We start from the raw sequence: 20,143 nt of genomic DNA, 5'->3' as shown, positions 1-20,143 counted from the left end.
TTTGTTTTTCCCCAATAATGGAGCTCTATGGTAGAGAAAATAATTAACACAGAGCTTGAATTGAATCAGTAACAGAAACCTACAATGCTAAAATAATGAATGTGAAGCATTTCAGAAAATGACCACCTCATTATTAGTTTTATGAGAGTAACTAAAAGTAATCTACTCGAGATTCTCATTGTCCAGTCTTTTAAAAAACTCAAATGTTGAAATCGGAACTAATGCCCATGGGGAAATGTTACTGATTTTCTTTTTTTATGGCAGACTCTGTATTATATTGTAGCCTGATTTTGATACTCCCCCCTCAGTTTCAAAAGAGGTTGGAAATGTACCAGGAAGAACCAATCTTGAAGAGACTCCAAATCCCAAACTCCTGAAGTGGTTGAAGTTGCTCTTTGGGCCCAGGAGGAAATGATACCGTACTGGGGTAGTTAAAATAAGAAACTTGTTTTTCTCCCCAATGTGGAGTCATCTAGTACCAACAGGGATTAACAAATCCCGTATGTTGACCAAAAGAAAGAATACTTACTAGATCTTGCCTTTCAGTCATACTCATCTTCTCAACTATGGACCAAAACCAACGTTTGAACTGCAAAAGCTTTTCAGCGTTTTCTCCTGTTCAAAAATGAAATAAATTAACAGAAGAGCAGGCAGATAATAACATTTAGTTGTGGATATCAGAAAGTGGACTTAATGGAAATACTCTGGTTGTGCAAATAGCAACAACCAACTGTGAATTAAAATGCCAATAAGAGCAGACAGAGGGATCCAAGGACATGGTTTCACTAGACTACTTTTAGTATGCAAGTAATAGTTTATATTTAAAGGTCTGAAGAGACTGGTGTGAAGGAGAAACGGATGGGCCATCTGCACTGTGATTTTTGTAGATCTGCAAAAATCTCCAAATACAATGGAGAGACACAAGGCTGGATGCAACCAACCCATTTTGCTTGCACTCTGAGCAAGGATTCCCACTAGGGCAACAGGGCTTTCTCTCCCTCTTCAGTCCCCCAAAACCTATTCTGGAGGGCCGGAAGAACCCCTAGATCAGCATGTGGCAGGAGGAGAGGGGAGATCATTCCATCAGGCAAACACAAATGCTTGCTCACACTGAATTTCCCCCATAGTCTGCATGCTTCAGGACACATTGCATTTGTCTAACCAATATGCGGGGGGGAAGCAGTCTGGAGCAATATTACTGCTGCACGACTAAAAGATTACACAAAGAATTTCATACCTGATTCATCATTGAAGGACGTAAAGCTGATTAGCATTTGCACATTAACTTCACCACAGCCATTTACGAGAAGCCTGAAATCTTCTGCTGTCAAGTCTTCTAATGAATTCTTTGGAAGTACATCCAGCAGACCTTTCCTCATTGCCTGAAAAAGCCACAATAATTTTAATTTAAACACTGCCAGGAACTGCATATTGGCTGGTTACTGCACAACTAGATGGAAAGAACCAACGACTGGCAGATAAATCTGTTTGTCATGGTAGGGGGGCTATTGTCCTCTGGCAAGCATTATGAAGGGAGTCCTGCACTCGGAAGATGGAGCTTGGCGACAGGGTTGTACTGGGCTTTCTGAGTTGTGGAGGAGAACTGAGAACTTTACACGGCCTCATGTAGAGAGACAGAGCAAAGTCAGGAACAAGAGGAGAGGCAGAATCTTGGGGTTGCAGCAAACAAAGTTCTGCTCAAGAGCATTGAAGCTGCTGGACATAAGTAAGCAATGCCCCTTGATTTCCATGGGTCTATTCTAAGCATTACTAACATTGGCTCCAACCCTTGGTGTTTACAAGCTTTGGCCTGGCTATTAAGGTCAGCCAACATTTGCGGACACCCATTTCTAGCATGTTGAGTTGTAGCAGGGGTCCCATTTGTTCCTCATGACATGGCTTGTGTTTACTTCTGCATGGGAATCACGGGCCAATAAGGCAGCACCTTCACCACCCAGAAAGTTATTAAAATCACAAACATCAAGTGAGATACGTTTTTTCACCTCAAGGTATTAATACAAAATTTCTACTTCTCTTTTTCCTGATTGATTGGCCAAACAAACTAAAAAGTCAACTTGCACCGGCTATTAGAAGTGACAGCCAGAAAAAACAAAACACCTGGCCCCCCTTCCTCCAGAAGGGGAGAAACTAGAAGAGTAATATGAAGAATAATATGCTCACACTCAAATCATAAGGAAGAGCAGCACTTCCTGTGCTATTTGTAAATTTCACAGGAGCCTTATAATCCTGCAGGTGAGCAGTAGAAACCCTCTTGGCAAGCATTGTTTGCTCAGTTTCAGGGACTGCGCAGAAATTGTGGTGTATCGATTCAAAGACACAGTTCTATGCAAATTATCAAATGTGAGTAAGAAAACATCAAAGTAAGCCAATGCCTTTCAACGGTACTACTTACGTGTAGAGGTTGTTCTGCAACTACTAACATTCTGTGCTCTGCGTATTTTCGGACGTATTCATAAACGTTTTGAGGAGTGACTGGTATATTTACACCATTGGAGATAAGTTCAACCTAGGAAAATATTGTGAAACAGAATATTTAATATAAAAAAAAACCAACTTCTTAAAATACTTACAAATACCTCACATAATGGAAACATATTCCAAGGGGGATTTTCCTCAGCCATATGTTTTGTTAAACTGGCCACTAATATTACAGAAGCATCCATCCATTTCCAATTAATAGCAAAAAGGGTTGAATGGTCTGAGTAACGGTGTAACTGCTGTTTACCTGTCCTCCGCCTTCCTCTTTGCATAGGTCTATTGCAAATGCTAAGTCCATTGCTGCAAAAACTGCATCAGCATCTGTACTTTGGGAAGCGAGGATAAGTTGCCGCAAACTCTCATACATTACCGGATCGAAAAAAGCAAAATCATGCCAGTTAACCTGAAAATAAAATGCACATGTAAAACATCACTTTTAGTTTTATCGTCAGCTCACTAAGACAGCTACTCTACTGAGCAGTTTTGCTGTTAAGAACTTTGAAAAGCTTTACAAATATTGTGGCCATACCAAGCAAGTTAGTCAGGAGAAGTGTTATGTCCAAATCTCCCGTTCTTTCATAAGAAAACAAATGTGCCTAGTTCAGACATAACATTCCTCCCTGCTTGCACACCTAACCTTGGCACTGGTTTCCTGGCTTGCTCTAAATTACAGTTATTACTTATGTGCATGCCAGGAAACAATACAAGCCACAATATCAGGATAAGCCTAGAGGGCACTATAAGGGAGGGAGGGCACACTGCTTTCTCTCATGTTATGCCATGTCTGATCTCGGCCTATGTCTCTGTTCAAACTTACGCCCATGGTTAAGAAAGGTTAACGATCCGAAATACCCTTTGAAATAGGTTTGCACATCACAGTTTTTCCTGAGGGGCCCTGGAGGTGGCTACAAAGTACAATTTCCTAATGCTCAAAGAAGCCTGAGCATGGAACTCTGGAGGGAGTTCCCATTTTCTGGTGGAAAAAGTACACAGAAGAGGGAGGAAAATTCACTGCTTTAAATGGAAGGTTGGGTGACATAGCAGCAATATCCAATTAACCAAGCTCTACATTTTAAACCAAGCACCACAATTTTAATCAAATAACACTGCAGTCCTATAATTAACTATTCTTACGATTTATATGCAAGTTTACCTTTCTGCCAAGAAGAACTTTTATTACATGTCGATTTAACGTGATGGGGCAAAGTTCATTCTGTAGCAAGCATAAACCTAGAATTCTGAAGAAAAAACATATCAGAACAAGAAGTTTTGTTTTTTTAAAGAAAGAAAAAGTGATGAAGAAACCAAGTCAAAAGAAGAGCACCCAAGCAAATGAGATCAATTCCCCTATTTTTTCGTGTATAAGACTAGGTTTTTTAACCAAAAGATTAGGCTTAAAATTGGGGCTCATCTTATACACGGGTAGTGCTGAGGGGTGTTTTCTTAATTTGGAGTCCCCCCCAAAATATACACGGAAAAATACGGTATGTTTTCAAAGTCTAGTTGAAATCATTGTAAACCTGGTGCTGAATTGCAAAATCTTACGTCTTTTTGTGACCGTTACTTTTATACTTTTTTTCACACAAAGTGATGCACACAAATCTAGAGAATATTTTACCTGCCAATATTTCTGAAACAATTTAGTCTGGCTTCTGTATTTTTGCCAGGCCTCGGTGTATAAAAGCCACGCTTTCCAGGTTGATAGAACAGCGGTGCATTGTCATCGCCATCATCTGTATCATCTAATTCCATGTCTACCACACTGCGACTGGAACCATGACGTTTTCTGTTTTCCTTTTTTTAAAAAAGAGAGAAGTAAAAAAGGGGTGTGTTTTCTGCACACTAATGAAGACTGAAATATTCTTCACTGTTACAAGTTGTCTGTCAAAACCACATCCAAGTAAAAAAAGGGAATTAAACAAATGGTAAAGTTAATGGAATTGCATACTTAGTTAAAGGGAAAAGTTTAAATAAAATTTAGTTTCATCACCACAGTACTAGACTGAAGGAATCTTTCCCTCTTGCAAACAGTCCAACATATTCCATGTGCATAACAGTAAACTAATAAAGGCACTGTTAAAACATTTGTCTTACTTGTACTTTATCTGAAGAATCCAACAAGCCAAGGTCTAGGATACTGTCAGCTCCGTTTTCCCTTTTGAACAGAATGAAAGAAAAATATTTAACCAGAGTCAATGTCATGCTTTAAAATTCAATTTAAATGTTATTGTAATTTAGTAAAATAAATCACTCTTTTTGTGGCACAGAGGGATTTTACTAGCTGCTAAATGATCTATCTTCCTTTCTCAATATTCTGAATATCCAACGAATAGTTTTCCAGTGGGAAAACAAAGAAAAATAAGTACAAAACCACAGGAATTCTGTAGAGGAGCTACAATGTAGAAAAGATCTAATTCAATTTCCCCCCCTGTGACAGCTCAAAGCCAGGCGCAATCTAAAAAAGTTTTCCCTTAAGGATTTATCCCTAACATTAGTTTACCTTCCATGCGCAATAATGAGTTCCATAGCTTCATCCACTCTCGCTCGAAGGGAATCTTCACTGGCCAGCAACAGAAGCAGCTGAGCAGGAGACAATTCCAACAGCATGCCAGTGATCTTGCTTGCAAATGCCTGGAAACGAGAAATTAATATCTTATATTCCATTTTTTCCCTAGTCTTCTCCATCTGCTTGGAAATTACAGATTCGGGAAACTTCAGCTGCCCTGGATTCAGCCTCCTGCTGTAATTTGTGCTTGTGGGCTTTTGCATTTATCTAAAGGGATGCGGGTGGCACTGTGGGTTAAACCACAAGAGCCTAGGACTTGCCAATCAGAAGGTTGGCTGTTCGAATTCCTGCGACGGGGTGAGCTCCCGCTGCTTGGTCCCTGCTCCTGCCAACCTAGCAGTTCGAAAGCATGTCAAAGTGCAAGTAGATAAATAGGTACCGCTGCGGCAGGAAGGTAAATGGCGTTTCCGTGCGTTGCTCTGGTTCGCTAGAAGCAGCTTAGTCATGCTGGCCACATGACCCGGAAGCTGTACGCCGGGTCCCTCGGCCAATAAAGCGAGATGTGCGCCACAACCCCAGAGTCAGTCACGACTGGACCCAATGGTCAGGGGTCCCTCTATCTCTCTCTAAAGGGAGGCAGATGCTCTAGGTACATATATAGCTGCTGCTCCACTGGAATCCATCTTGAAGCCCTATGGCTAGGGGAGTACAGGATCCTTAACGGGGCCTTACAACTACAAAGAATTGCAGGTCTAAGGCAAAACTCTTTGTATTCTTCGGCTTATTCACTATTCCCCAACATGTCAAGTATATGTAGACACACCCAATTTTTAAGTGGAATACAGTACATATTAAGAAACAAGAATGATTTTTGCCACAGTAAACAGAAGAGAACATTAGCCTTACAGGTTGCATTGCTTGTACACGGGGATAAAGTCTTTCACCCAGGGCCTGCCGATGTGCTGGAAGAGGATCAGGGTCATCACTCGGATTCCCTTCTGATGCGGGTCGAAAAGGTCTGGTATCAATGGAGAGCTGCCTTCTAAAGTCCCTTAAAAACAACAGCAATTCATCAGAAATTGTCTTTGCGCTCCGAAAGGTCCACATCAAATGAACTACAGGGTATGCTCCTGCTGCGCTAAACCCATCCTTCCCCACCTTTTGTCTTGTGTCCCAGTAAAGTGGCAGGTGCTTCCTAGTTAATTCTTTTGCTCACTTTTGAATCCCTGTTTCTGAGGAGCATTTAATATAGAGATTTATTTTCTGCCTTTCAATAAAATTCCTGGTGAGAACGAGCAGTTTATTATTCCGAATCGTCTCCTGATTTGAAGTTAACTTCAAAAGAAAGCTACTTACCTATCCCTGTCCCTCCGAGATCCAGTTCGCAAGCCGCTGCTGTTCCTTCTCATTTCTCTTTCGCGCTCCCTTTCCCGATCCCTCTCCCCTCGGTTTCGTAATCTCTGCATGAGACCTTAAAGGGGCAAGACATACTTATGGTTTGTAAACAACGCTCACTTTTGCAACAATGCTCACTTAACAGATACTATGAAAGATCATGAAGCTGTGGAAACCAAGGCTGAGGGAGAAGAACACAAAATTTAGCTTGGAATCACAATTCCAAATTAAGATTTAAAGACATAAATAAATCAGGCTTGTTCATCAAGTTCTTTTCTACCACCCACCACACAATACTGGAAGTTTACCATAAAATATTTGAAGAAAACAAGGTTAAAATGTAACCCTTCACTGGCTGAAGCCTCAAAAAACCAAGCCAAGTACATGTAACTAAAATAAAATCCATTTGCTTTCCCCTGTTTAGTCCTGCCTGTTACTTTTCCTTTCTTCAGTTGACTCCCCTTTGATGAAGTTTAGCATATAGACTCAAGGCAGGAATCTGTTATCTTGTATTCTATGGAAATAATACGGAACCAAGGAAGAATTCTGGCAGTCTGACAATTATTCCTCTTCCCACCCACCCACCCACCCACCCACCCACCCACCGTTCTTAGTGTAGAACATTTTAGCATGAAATAAAGATGCCTGCAGATGCACTATGTTTAAATGAAGGATTGATGGAGAATACAGATTTTCCCCCATCAGAATTGTGTGTATTGTGACCATCTTAAGTGCACAGACTTGTGCTGAGTGCGAAATTCAGCATCTTCAGTTTTACTGTTAAATAAGCAGATGTGCCCCTCATAATGATTTGAAAGCCTGAGGATAATGCAGAACCCTGCATAATTTCTTGCCCCTCATCCTCCTTCACTGTTCCAAGTCTTCAGTGTTATACGTAACACATTTATTACAATATCCTTACTTGTATGTGTCCCTTTGTTGGCATTCTGAATACAGTCCAGATTTGGCAGCTTCTCGTTTGACAAAAAAGCTTGTGCAATGGCAGTGTAAAAGCTTCTTGCTACACCACTGCCTTCTCCTGGTTCATCCTTAAACGTGACCTTTACCCTGTGCACAGCCATTGGAGTTGTAGCACATCGGCGACCAAAATGATTGTTGAGCTGCCTCATCGTCTGCTGAATTAGAAGATCTCTATCCCGATCAACCTAGAAAACACATTATGAGAACACCATAAAGAACAGACAAGCTAAAGAATGAAAATACGATCTACAGCCACACTAGCACCTAAAAACATCCATCAGCTGCAACATACACAGCGATGGCTGGGCCACCATTTTACATCCTAATTTACTGAGGTAAGTAATTGCAAGAGCAACAGGATATCCACAACCATTCATCTATTAAATCTAGCTAAACTCAAAGAGATAGCACTAAAACTTACCTCTAGTGTTAAATCTCTAGATTGTTGGTTTCTCAGTTTTTCCATTTCTCGGCGGAATTTAGATTCTTTTACTTCAAACCCACCTAATTCAGTCAAAATCTACAAAGAGAAACAATGTATTAGTAAAAGGAAAGGCCTACAAAACAATCTAGCAGTCTTCATTCAAGAAGATACATACCGATCCTGGTTCCGCTCCTACATCTTCCATGAACACTCTTCCAAATAACTCTAGGGAAAGCCGCCAACGTCCAAGCAGCATATCATGAGAAATAACCATCCCCATAAAACTGCACTGTGGCCTGGCAGACAAAAATTAAAAAAGAACCAGGAGAACAGAGATTACTTGTACATACTAAGCATGTTAAAATTAGGATTATGTTGTGTTCAGTTGCTGCCAAACAAAGTTTCTAGCAGGAAGAGTCAAGTGACAATCTCTCTACAGTTTCCATCAAGGATTATCTTGATCACAAGCACATGAATTAAATAGCAAGGTGATGTACAAAGAAAAGTGGCACTTGCGAAAACAATGCAAATACCAAACAGCAATGGTAATTGCAAAAATCGAATACGAACCAATATGGAAACCCTGTGTTCACAACACAACCATTTCCTCTCTCTTTTTCCTGCTGCTGTTGCCTATCCCAAGCAGTCATTTGTGGCAACACTCCTGGCTATGCAGTATTGAGCACAAAGGAGTAAAAGTAAAGGTGTTGTTTCGTAAGTAATGGTACCTGAAGGATGTCAGAGGTGGACCTTCACTTTCGGTCAGTCCAATCTCTGCCAGTAAACTGCTTTTCAGCTGTGCTGCAAGATCATGAGCCGAAGGGCCTGGCTTAGAACTCTCTGATTCTTCAGATGGCACATTTTGTTCTTCCTCCTTCTTCTGCCGATTCTGCATGCTCATGACATTTTTTAAATTTGCTGCGTAAGACATTTTGGTTGGAAGAACCTAAACGAAATGGCAATGAAACAGGTTTGTAAAACACTGCAGGGTATTTTCATGCTCTAGACTCAGCTGCAACACTATTTTGGTACAGTCTGCATATCATCATTAACCATCGTCAACTTTATCATCAAAGAGCTGATCTTGGCTTCTTCGCTCTGCCCCAACAACAAGAAAGAGAAACAAACCTGGCATTATGTCCCAACCAGGGACTCTGGTTTGTTTCACTCAACCAAATGCAATCTGTAAATCAGGACCAAACTTTGCCTACAGATCATAGTTTGTTTGGAGCAAAACAAACCCCCATCACTGGTTCAGACATAATGCTACAGTCCAGCTTAACGCATCCATAGTGAATCATTAACTCTTGTCATCATGACATGCAAACAAGGTCACTATAGTGCAAGAACCTAAAGTCTAATACTAGCTGAGCCAGAGAGTCTGAATTAACCTGACTGGTCCTATAGAAATCAGTGGGATCAAAGTTCATTTTTATTCATGGATCTCTCCACTGAAACAAAGCAAGCCCTAAAAATGTCCAAGCTGATAATATATTATACATAGTATTATAGATTGAGATGAGGAGCTCTCTAAAATAGCAATGTGGAATTTTCAGATCTAATATTCTATGGGGGCAGGCCTTTTCTATTCCAAATTTAACTTTGCATACACACAAATAGCCATGAACATTTGGAAATATCCATTGTGGATGCATCCATCAAAAAAAACATCTAACAAGCCTTTTTTTGAAACAACTTCTATGCATTCTCCACTTGGAGAAAGCGTTAATAGCTATCTGACTGCTCACTAGAGGAGCAGGCAGCAATTGCATTTGGGTAAGGCCTGTCTTCCAGCCACTGCAATTGCATTTCCAGAGTCTGAAATGAATACTATGGTACTCTTGTGGTTCTTTAAGGCAAGGTAAAGTCCTTAGAAGGCCTGGAAGGGAATTGAGAGTAGTGGATAAAGAAATATGGATATATAAATATATAGACTTGCTCTCATTTTTATAGCAAAATAAGAGTGAAAAGAGAAAGTGGAGGAACGGAGAGGGAAGGAAGCAATGTTATGAATTTGTAACATGTATCACAATAAATTCATACCTCAAGACAGTTTCTATCCACAGTCACTTCCATTAAACACTTTCCACTATTGGCAGAGGATGAATATAGACCCTGACTTGGCCGACCAAACAAATCTTCTTTTCTAGCATTTGGCTGAAAAAAACCCAGAGGTAATTTACATGTGAGCCAACACTGATGCAGATGCAACTTTTCTGATCACAACGTAAGCAGCTGATCCATGCATCTCTTCTCTACAGGGAGAATTTCTTTTTCTTCCTCTCATGCCACCATGCTTTGAAGAAGAGTAACATGCCAAAAAACTACTGGCTGTATCAATTCCTCTCTGGCATCTGAGCAAATTAGCTACCCAGACCCAGGAACGGCACTCCAAATGACTATTACAGGGTTTAATTTTAAGGAACATTTTGCTTCACTAACATTAGAACAAGACTAATTAAGGCACTTGGGTAGTTAGCTTGTTTTGTAATGGGTGCGGGGGAACTAAGCAAACCCAAAAAAGCTGTTGTTTGGAAAGACGGAAATTGGAATGGTGTACTGTATCTTAACAAAAACAATATTGACATATTGGACGATGAGGGACTGAACTTCCTACTGCATGTATTAGCAGAAGTTGTGGCTGATTTACAATCTGCTCACAATTGTTTAACAATGGCTAAGGTGTCTGGAGTATTAAATTATGTGTGAAGCTTAGGAATCAAGCAATTTATGCTTACCTGTAACAGATGTGGCTGGTCTGCTAGTGGAATGGCCTCTGCTAGAGGAACTTCAAAAGGATTGGGCGGAATACAGCCAAGGAATGTCATGGAATCTGATCGCCGGAAGAATGGATGATTTTGGCCTGTTTCAGCTGGAAGGGAGTCGTCATCTTTGTCATTAAGTGTAGCACCTGAAAAGTGTCCAGTTAAAACAAATCATTACAATATAACAGTGATTATCTGATACAGATTTGCTCTGTTACTTTATGCTGATAACACTTCTCCAGTTTTTAAGTACAAAATATCAGTAGTTATTCCACTTTTGTCTGCTTCTTGATTACTAGCTTATATTTTTTTCCAAATTATTAAAAATAGTAATTGTGATTTATTATTTATATGCTGCCCATCTGAATGGATTGACCCAGCCACTCTGGGCAGCTTCCAACAAATTAACACCCATAATACTTTTGCAGGTTTAAAATGCTATATAAAAACAAGGAACAGCATTCAACTACCCTTCCCTTTTAAAATATTACTATGACTCCCTGTCTATTTTTTAAATCTCCCCTCTTTTCTACCATTTACTTCTCTTCCTTGTCATTTATCTTTCTATCTTCCGCCAATCTTGTTGCTTTTCCCTCTTTCACTTCCATTCCTCCCAAAGGAAACTTTGGCATCATAACAGTGATTGCAGCCAGTTCCTTTATTCTTTTCAAATACTTCAAAGCTGAACTTGTCAGATTACTCATTGGATTTCTATTCAGACTGCAGTTCTGCAGACAATTTGTCTTCTTCTTTCAGTCTCTCACTCTCTCTCTGTCTCTCTCTCAGGTGCCCACAACACAATCACTTTTTTGCCATTAAGCTACTGGAATTTTCCACCCTACTTTCAGGGGAGAAGCAAAAAGTAGAGAAGGGTGGCAATACAGGTTCCTAGTACCCACATAAACCTGTTCTGGCTAGACTGAAAAATATTGAGTTTCTAAAGCCTTCTAAATTCAGCCTACTAGAAATTCCATTTTCCAGCATCTACAAAGGAAGTGCAGTCCATGTGAATGCCTACATCTTAAAATGGTATTGCTACTGCCACAAGCCCTTATTTCCTAGCTTCACAAAGTTAAATCTGGGAAAGGAGAGCATAGGAACAAGCAGAGAGGGACAGTGGGGAGCTCATCCATGTGTCCTAACGTTAGGACTTTTTGGAAGATTCTTTTAAAAACCACACTAGGAATACAAAATGAATTGGTGCAGGTGAACCCATCACTACCATAAACCCCAGAAGCTGACTAGGTAAGTTATTCAGTGGCAGAAGAGACACTATGAACATTTTCAGAGGCACTGAACCCTGGCACTGAAATAGGTCCTACAGCTGACCCCTGAAAAAAACCAGCTAGGACTTCATTTTTATCAATTTTATTGTGCTTGAACAATTATCAATGTCTGTGAATCATTTAAACCCAAGATCCAGAGATATGATCAAGTCTCTATCCAGCTCCCCACAACCCCAAACTGTACAAGTACTAACTTTGATTCGTGTCATCATCATTTTCGTGCTCTGAATCTTCATTGTCAAGACCAAGTTCCAAAAGTTCCCGGGTCCTTAAAAAAAAAGTGAATGACAGGTTATTTTAGATGGCACGTGGTACTAAAATTTACAACTAGTGCTACACAAGAAAAATTATTAAAAATATTATATCAGCTATACAGCTATACCATACACATGCAGGTCCCGCTTTCCTTAGAAATGGTTCATTAAGTGAGTGAGTGCATAAAAAGCTTATGATTTCCATTGATTCCTATGGAGGAAATCCCAATGCGTTCCCATGGCTTGCCGGCCTACTGCTTGCCCCTCCATCCTGAATTACTTCCTGTAAAGCTGCCATTTTCACCAAGATCAGAGTTCTTTGTTGTTGTTTAGTCGTTTAGTCGTGTCCGACTCTTCGTGACCCCATGGACCAGAGCACGCCAGGCACTCCTGTCTTCCACTGCCTCCCGCAGTGTTTTTACTGTGCTCCTATTTCCTCAGTCACAGCTTCATTTGATAGGGGTTGTCCACGTCCAGCTGCTGACCGGAACTGCAGCCAGAGGAGCCGTCCCGTCCCACCCCACCCCACGAAGCTGTGACTAAGGAAAGGAGTCCAATAAGGAGCTTGAGCTAAGTAAAAATGGCAGGTTTAAAAGAGGCAATTCTCAGATATTTGTATACACAGAGGTTCCGCTGCTCGGGTATCTGATTCAGATGTTCAGGTAATGAGGTTAGGGTACAAATTCTTAATGTCTGGATAAATGAAATTTTGTATAATAAGTATTTGGAAAATTAAGACCTACATGTATAGTGTACTCATATTTTTATAATGTAATGTTCTAACTATAAATGCAAATGAAGTCTTAGTGCCAAACATATTTATTTGTATCATTGTGTGTAACACCTTTCAACAAATTGAAAAGGGTAGTTTAAATCCAAAAAGCTGAATATATTTAAAACCTTCCACTATTTTAAAAACAAATTGAAGCACCCAAAGCAACAACATTCATTTCCTAAGAAAAGGATAACTGGGAGAATAGTGTGTTTATGATTATGATGAATGCTTCACTTGCCTTTCAAAAAATACTTTGAAAGACAAAAGAGAAATAATAGGATTGGTATGTGGGTCCTTGTAAATTGGCTTCTATGAAATTATTATGTTTCTCGGTACATTGTTAAATTGTTGTTTCCTGTTGAAAGAGCTTGAGTGCCTGAACTTTGGTTTCGTCAAAGAGCTATGAATATATCCTGGGAGAGGAATGGAGGCATGTGACCATGCCAGTGTGGTGTAGTGGTTAAGAGTGGTAGTCTCGTAATCTGGGAAACCGGGTTCAAGTCTCCGCTCCTCCATATGCAGCTGCTGGGTGACCTTGGGCCAGTCACACTTCTTTGAAGTCTCTCAGGCCCACTCACCTCACAGAGTGTTTGTTGTGGGGGAGGAAGGGAAAGGAGAATGTTAGCCGCTTTGAGACTCCTGAAGGGGAGTGAAAGGCGGGATATCAAATCCAAACTCTTCTCTTCTTCTTCTTCTACCATCAATACTATTGCTCTGACCAATGTATCATTCTAGACCACCTTTCTGGTTTGGTACTGGGGGTCCATAACGTTCCCTCCTTCATTTTGCAGATGCCAAAACTGAAAATGTTCATATTTCTAGTGAATTCTCATAACCTGACCAATATTTCAGCAATAGCTAAATTCCAGGTAACACAATACTTGATTACCAGAACTGCGTCATCTTCAGCTATACATATATACTAATCTACTGCATATGCTACATATATAACCACAAGACACATGCATTAGTGTTATGAATCAAAGGGGACACCAACGCCCGTGCTATATTTCCATTGAGTAATTGGCTTCCGTACCTCTTCCGTTCCAGCTGAGGTGTATCCAAGGTAGTCTGCTGGTTCATTGCTTTAATCCAATAAATGAGAGCTTGAAAAACATATGCTACATGTTTCAATGAGCAGACATCCAAAACTGGAAGAACATCAGAATGCTCATCGTTGTGAGAACGCATCAAGGAGAGGGCGTAATTTAAGAAGTCCCCCCTTGCCGACATCATCCCCTGACGAGCACTAAGCAGTGTAGCACGCCTGTAATTATAAAAAAACAAATTGTTTTGGGCCACAGAAGTGCATAGTTTAAACTGGGGTAAGCCTCCAGCCCTGGGCTGCTTTATCTGGCAACGCTAAGAGAAATACTTGCATTTTAGACCAGGGGTGGCTAATCTTTTGGTCAGCCAGCCCTCCAAGGGCTACAATTCAGTGTGGACAACTGCACTGAATTTTTGGCTTGTGGTTACTTAGAGGGGGAAACTAAAATACAACTATTAAGGTACATTTGCATACCTTCTGCCCTCCAAAGTTCTTAAGCTAGCTTCTTCTCGTGCTGTCATCCTCTCCCTCCTGGTTGAGTTCTGTGATGCATGAAGTGGGTGGTTTGGGTGCCCTGGGTCTCCAGCAGAGGCAAGGGCAGAACCATAGCGCAACTGAGCTTCGGTGGAGTCCATAATGCTCACCATCCAATTCCACGTGGGTATCAGCTTTTCCTCAACGTAGTTCTAAATCAAATGTGATCAACATTTTGTATACATACGCACAAACATAAAAAAATTTAGACAAGTTCTGAACCATACCCCATTGAACCAATTACACAATGTATCCACTTTGTTAGTCGATTCCCCTAAATTTCAGATTGAACTGTTACCTTTACTTAGTTCCCAATCCACCAGTTTTAGGGTCTGGAGGAGGGGAGAAATTTCCCTTCCTAGTGGCCAATATAGGGGGCAGAAGAATGATAATAAGCATGAAACAGTAGTTATTTACTGTGGCTATACCAAGGAATTTAAAGGTGTAAGCCAGATTTTGCATTAAAGTCACTCCAGTTTAAACACGGAAATTGGCATATCTTTGTTGCACTTTACCTGCAAATTCACTGCATCCTGGTATGTCAGCTTCACGGCAGCTGGGATCTGAGAGTACACCAGGTGATTGTATTTGGGAATGAGGCCCATCAGATCAGATATTTGTCGGATCACAATGCTATATGCTCTCGCCAAACTGCTTGCCGATGTTAAATAGCTGCTAGCATTGCTAGCCTCAAGAGCCGCTGCTGCCGCCGCCGCACTTGTGCTGATGGTGCCACTTCGACGCAGGTTTGATGGATCAATATAAATCAAGCCTGCTGAACTTGCTAAAAGTAGAAAGAAACACATTCAGGGGGCGTCAACAGCTAAACAGAAGTGAGCTCCAGTGTTAGCACAAAGCAGATTATCAATATTTGATCCTATCCAGTCCATAAATGATTCTTAAAATAACAGAGCACTTCACATAAATTACTTGTACCCCTTCTGATCAAGAAAAAACAAAATCAAAAATCAGTTCACTGGGTAGGAAATCAGAAAAAAGTAAGGCCCAGTGGAGTAAAAAAAAAAAATAATTATAATTTTTATAATACCTGCTGGAGCAGAGGTACTAGATGGAGCAGTGCTGGTAGTCCTCTGATTCTGGGTGTTACGTACAGCCCACTGCATTGAGCGGGGTGCCTGGGCGGCACCATTGGCATGAGAGCTGTTTGTTGTTCGCTCCAGAGGCTCGTCTAGCATAAAGGTCTCTTGCTCTATATCGTCACTCTGGCTGCTGCTGCTATCTGAATCACTGGTGTCATTGGACTGAGAGTCATCCTCAGAAAAAAATGCTGGAACACTGCTGGCACCTGTGGGGAAAGATATACTATAAGGGTCACTGATAAGAGAGCAGGGTAAGCTTTATTTATTAGGCCAGAAATCCAAAGTATACTGTGGCACTCAGCTCCTACAAAGTAAGAAAAACTTTTTAAAAAGCACACAAATACTTTCCTACCTCGCGTTTTTTCAACGTGTTTTTAGAAGACAGAGCTGCAGATGCAACCCCACCTTTACACATCCCTCAGGCTGCAAGCATAACAACATTATTAACCTGACAGTTGCTGCTTGATTTTATTTTGTTTTAAATTGTTTTTGTTGCTGTAACCCACCCTAGGACCTTATGGTGAAGAGTTCTATTAACAACAACGAACAACAGCAATAATAGTTAAACATTTCTGATTTTCTCCTACAAAACAGTCAAGGTAACTTAAAAAATAAGCAACTTGTAGACTTCAAGGTTTGCCCATCAACCTCTCTCAGACTAGGGGACATATTTAAATTCTTTTAATAATGTACAGCAATATATTGTCCTCCCCCCCCCCAAAAAATATACATAAAAATGAAGGCTGATAAAAAGAATATTACCTGCTTCTGATCCTGCTGTAGCTGCAGTGACAACACTTCTGCGCCCACTGGCATTGTCCTGGTTACTATGGTTACTCTCACTATCACTCTCAGTTTCTGCTGCTGCTAGAAGATCCAACTCCATATCACTTCCTAATAGCAAATTTATAGAATTATGTTAACACAGTGGTCTGCATGATACAATATTTCAGATTCTTCACAAAGCTATCTTTCATTTTAAGCTCTCCCGCTGCTCAACTGTTGAGAAGATTAAGGCACTCCAGTAGGACATTAACTACTGCTTAACTCAACCACAGAAAGCCATATATTTATCTCACAAGCTTGCCGTTTTTGATACCAATATTACTAATGCACAATTACCAAACATGTATAGCAATACAAGTTAGAATGAAATAGGGGGTTGCAGTAGCTTTCTGTTTCGTTTCTAATCAACCCAAAGAAGGTACACTTTACAGTCCCTTGTGTATGGTAAAACCTACGGGTTGCATCCAAACTAAGATAGCCACACTTAGGTTCCATTGAAATAAATGTAGAATGTCAGCCATCACTACCTTCAATGGGACCAAAGTGAGAGGAAATAGGACTCACTGAGGTACAGAGGACTTATTCTGGATCCAACCCTGTGCATGTCTTAAAATTACTAATAAACATGTCCAGGTATCATACCATCTTCATCATGCTCATCATGCTGCCCTTCTGCCTCAGCATTTTCCTCGCCATGTTCTTCTTGCTCATCGTGGTGGTCTTCTTCCCCAGCTACCCCCTCTACCACCTCAACCTGAAACAAGATTTTACACCATGTAAATGCTTACGATCTTCAAGGATGTTTTGTAAATACAGCTCTCAAAGCTATGGCTGTTTTAGACATTTTCTATATTGTTCAATACACTTATTTTGCATGCCATTCCTAGTTTTGGGCCAGCGCTGTAACATTTTGCTACCTTAGGCAAATAACAAAATGGCATCTCGCACCCCTAACTCCACCTACAGAAGTATGGCGTACTGATAGTTGAATCTTATTCTAAGACTGGTGATGGGACATCTGCCTGCTGTAGAATGTCAAAAGTAAGTGATGCTCTACTATTTTTCAAATATATGCATTTTTTGTTGCGATGAATATAAAGTGAACACATTGAAAAGTGATGCTGAGTTCATAACAGCTTTTTGTTATTATGTATTTTCTAAATTAAAGAGAACTTTGAGGCTAAAAAGTGGTGCTCATACTCATAAAAGTTGGGAAAAGAGGGCATCAAATTTTGAGTTTGGATTTGATATCCCGCCTTTCACTCCCTTTAAGGAGTCTCAAAGCGGCTAACATTCTCCTTTCCCTTCCTCTCCCACAACAAACACTCTGTGAGGTGAGTGGGGCTGAGAGACTTCAAAGAAGTGTGACTGGCCCAAGGTCACCCAGCAGCTGCATGTGGAGGAGCGGAGAACCGAACCTGGTTCCCCAGATTATGAGGAACCACACCACACTGGCTCAAATTGGCTACTCCCAGCTCAGACAATAGACAAAGCCATTCTCTAAGGTACCACAGGACTTTCTGCTGCTAGAGGCTAACATGGATTCATTTTTGGTAGTGTGTAACACCAAGGTTGTACACTCATTTACATCCCAAATTGCAGTATAGCTGAAACTTCACAAGCCAACTTATTATTTTGCATTCTAGTACTAGATTCATTTAACATTTGCACTGATATCTACTTTAAAATAAATAGAAAGTTGCCCATTGAAAACAATTAAGACAACAACCTCTTCAACATCTGCTGACACAATGTCATCTTGTTCTTCATCTCTGCCACGAACTGGTTGAGACTGACTGATCCGCCTTTGCTGTGGATTTCTAATAATATAGGACGACTGAGACTGACTGGAACTACAAGAAAGAAAGAAGCCTTTTAAAAAAATACAATTATATATATTTACACAGCATCACCGCACATGATTTTCTTCTCTTCGCACAAAAGTATCAACTTTAATACAGCAGACAAAAGAACCTCCATAAGTATATTAACATTAGTTTAAAATAGTCAGTTGAATATAATAGATTTCCCTTCTTGTTTTTGATAGCTTCTTCATTTAAGTTATTTTGAGCTACCAGCCCAGTCCACTTCCCATGTTAGCTGTACACCTTGTTCTACCTATGGCTTGTTTAACAAAACCACAAGCCATCTCACAGATGAACAAAGGAGCCTCAGCTTGTTTCTCCAAAGCTTGGTTTGTCTGCCAGCTGCTCCTGCTTTGCGCCTCTCTACCATAGTGAATGTCTGAGGATGGATGGCCAAAACATATACGATTTAGAAGAATGCATTTATAATGATAAACATTAAGGAGCATTACCTGCTGGATTGATCAGATGACGGCCGGGGAGGTAGTGGTTCTACTGAGAACAGTTCTTCGCTGCCTTGCATAGCATCTATACTAGTGCTTGCCAATGTAAAAGGTGCCGTAGGACGTGCAATACCCATTCTGACTGGGATAATGAGGGATTCCGCTACATTGCACAATTCCTCCACAGCGTAAGGTAGCAAAGCTTGGAATACACGCTTGCATTTCCCAATTGGCTGTGGAATGAAGTTACTGGAAACAAGACGTGGGAAGGGAAAACACTGACATCAACAGCCACATTCAAAAAGGTTCAGAATACACAAAAACCAGAGCAGGTTGTTTAATGGTTTTGTATTCGCACAACTATTTATCTTTTCATCCTGTTCAGTCAATAGTCAAGCTGCACTGCTTCCCCCTTAACACTGCTAAAATACAGCCCTTCTTTCTGTCTCTTGGGCAAAAATTCTGGTCCCCACCTCTAGTCTAGTGGTTGGCCTACTGTTCCACTAGCAGCCCGGTGGATACAAAACAGTATGTTGAACTTTACCTTAAAACTGAAAGAAAGTTAGAAGTATATTATACAGTTGGAGCACTACATTTATGGGGAAAGACTCAAAACACAACAGGTTTAATTATAAAACGGTGACTAACCCATTCATGTAGCTTTTCATAAATCAAAGCATTTTATTTACTCTGCAGTCTTTATAGCAATATGAATCAGAGGCATAGTGTGGTACCTAAGTTATACGACCATGGCAGGCTTTGGCTTACAGATGGTGGGAGTGCTACTATGCAGGATGCTGTATGGAGACATGCATCCCCATTTGTTCCTATGTTTCAGGATACACAGCATGAGAAAGCCCCAAGGTTTCTGTGTAATAATGCTATCTGTAGACACAGATGTTTCATTGTACTAACTTTTGAAACATGGTTTGAATTTACTCTCCAGAGGACCGTTTCCAGTTGATGTGTACACCACCTACAAAATACAATGACATCTACCCTTGAAGATGATCTGGAAGTTGCAGATGGTGCAGAACATGGCCACATGGCAGGAGCGGTACAGCAAGATGGGACCATACAAGACCAATCCTGCATGAACTACACTGGCTACCTATTTTTTGGTGCTGGGTCCAACTCAAGGTCTTTATATACTAAAGCGCCAACAACTTAGGACCTCACTACCTGCTAGTTCTCTCCTTATATGCCAAGCCAGGCCTTGCAATCTGCTGGGGGCAGCTCATTTTGTAGACACACCAGTGAGCATAGCTCGCTATGCGGGGGGTGACATGGTCTTTTTGGGTAGCCTCGCACTTGCAGAACTCCCTCCCCATGGGGATCAAGTTGTCCCTCTCACAGTTTTTAGAAAGCAGCTTCATTCACACAAGGATTTGGGAGAAGTCTGAGAGCAAATGGCTACTCTTGATGCTACTGAACTGTTGAGGGGCATTTTATAAATAAAAAATCTTAAGCATTCTCTCTCAC

At 40.7% G+C, this 20,143-nt stretch overlaps 1 protein-coding gene across 9 annotated transcripts in view; it reads right to left on the bottom strand.

The window, feature by feature from the left end:
• UBR5 (ubiquitin protein ligase E3 component n-recognin 5) overlaps positions 1-20,143 on the bottom strand; it is a 69,481-nt gene that overhangs the window by 3,034 nt on the left and 46,304 nt on the right. For 8 of the 9 annotated variants that reach the window (XM_028736355.2, XM_028736358.2, XM_028736361.2 and 5 more), the window contains 25 exons: positions 18,671-18,910; positions 18,083-18,206; positions 16,996-17,107; positions 16,330-16,461; positions 15,516-15,773; positions 14,983-15,251; positions 14,408-14,619; positions 13,922-14,152; positions 12,051-12,124; positions 10,544-10,716; positions 9,849-9,962; positions 8,534-8,751; positions 7,981-8,101; positions 7,803-7,901; positions 7,323-7,566; positions 6,362-6,476; positions 5,912-6,056; positions 5,000-5,130; positions 4,594-4,654; positions 4,118-4,293; positions 3,653-3,737; positions 2,747-2,902; positions 2,414-2,527; positions 1,238-1,382; positions 530-615 (listed from right to left, as the gene is read on the bottom strand). In XM_028736355.2, the coding sequence (XP_028592188.1) occupies positions 530-615; positions 1,238-1,382; positions 2,414-2,527; positions 2,747-2,902; positions 3,653-3,737; positions 4,118-4,293; positions 4,594-4,654; positions 5,000-5,130; positions 5,912-6,056; positions 6,362-6,476; positions 7,323-7,566; positions 7,803-7,901; positions 7,981-8,101; positions 8,534-8,751; positions 9,849-9,962; positions 10,544-10,716; positions 12,051-12,124; positions 13,922-14,152; positions 14,408-14,619; positions 14,983-15,251; positions 15,516-15,773; positions 16,330-16,461; positions 16,996-17,107; positions 18,083-18,206; positions 18,671-18,910 (3,835 nt within the window). The remainder of the gene's footprint in view (positions 1-529; positions 616-1,237; positions 1,383-2,413; positions 2,528-2,746; positions 2,903-3,652; positions 3,738-4,117; positions 4,294-4,593; positions 4,655-4,999; positions 5,131-5,911; positions 6,057-6,361; positions 6,477-7,322; positions 7,567-7,802; positions 7,902-7,980; positions 8,102-8,533; positions 8,752-9,848; positions 9,963-10,543; positions 10,717-12,050; positions 12,125-13,921; positions 14,153-14,407; positions 14,620-14,982; positions 15,252-15,515; positions 15,774-16,329; positions 16,462-16,995; positions 17,108-18,082; positions 18,207-18,670; positions 18,911-20,143) is intronic. The other variant, XM_028736359.2, reaches the window with a different exon arrangement.

This window comes from Podarcis muralis, chromosome 8 (genome assembly GCF_964188315.1).
Source record: "Podarcis muralis chromosome 8, rPodMur119.hap1.1, whole genome shotgun sequence".
Classification (NCBI taxonomy): Eukaryota; Metazoa; Chordata; class Lepidosauria; order Squamata; family Lacertidae; genus Podarcis; species Podarcis muralis.
Note: the sequence above shows the minus strand (reverse complement) of the source record. Positions and strands in the feature narration are given on the sequence as shown.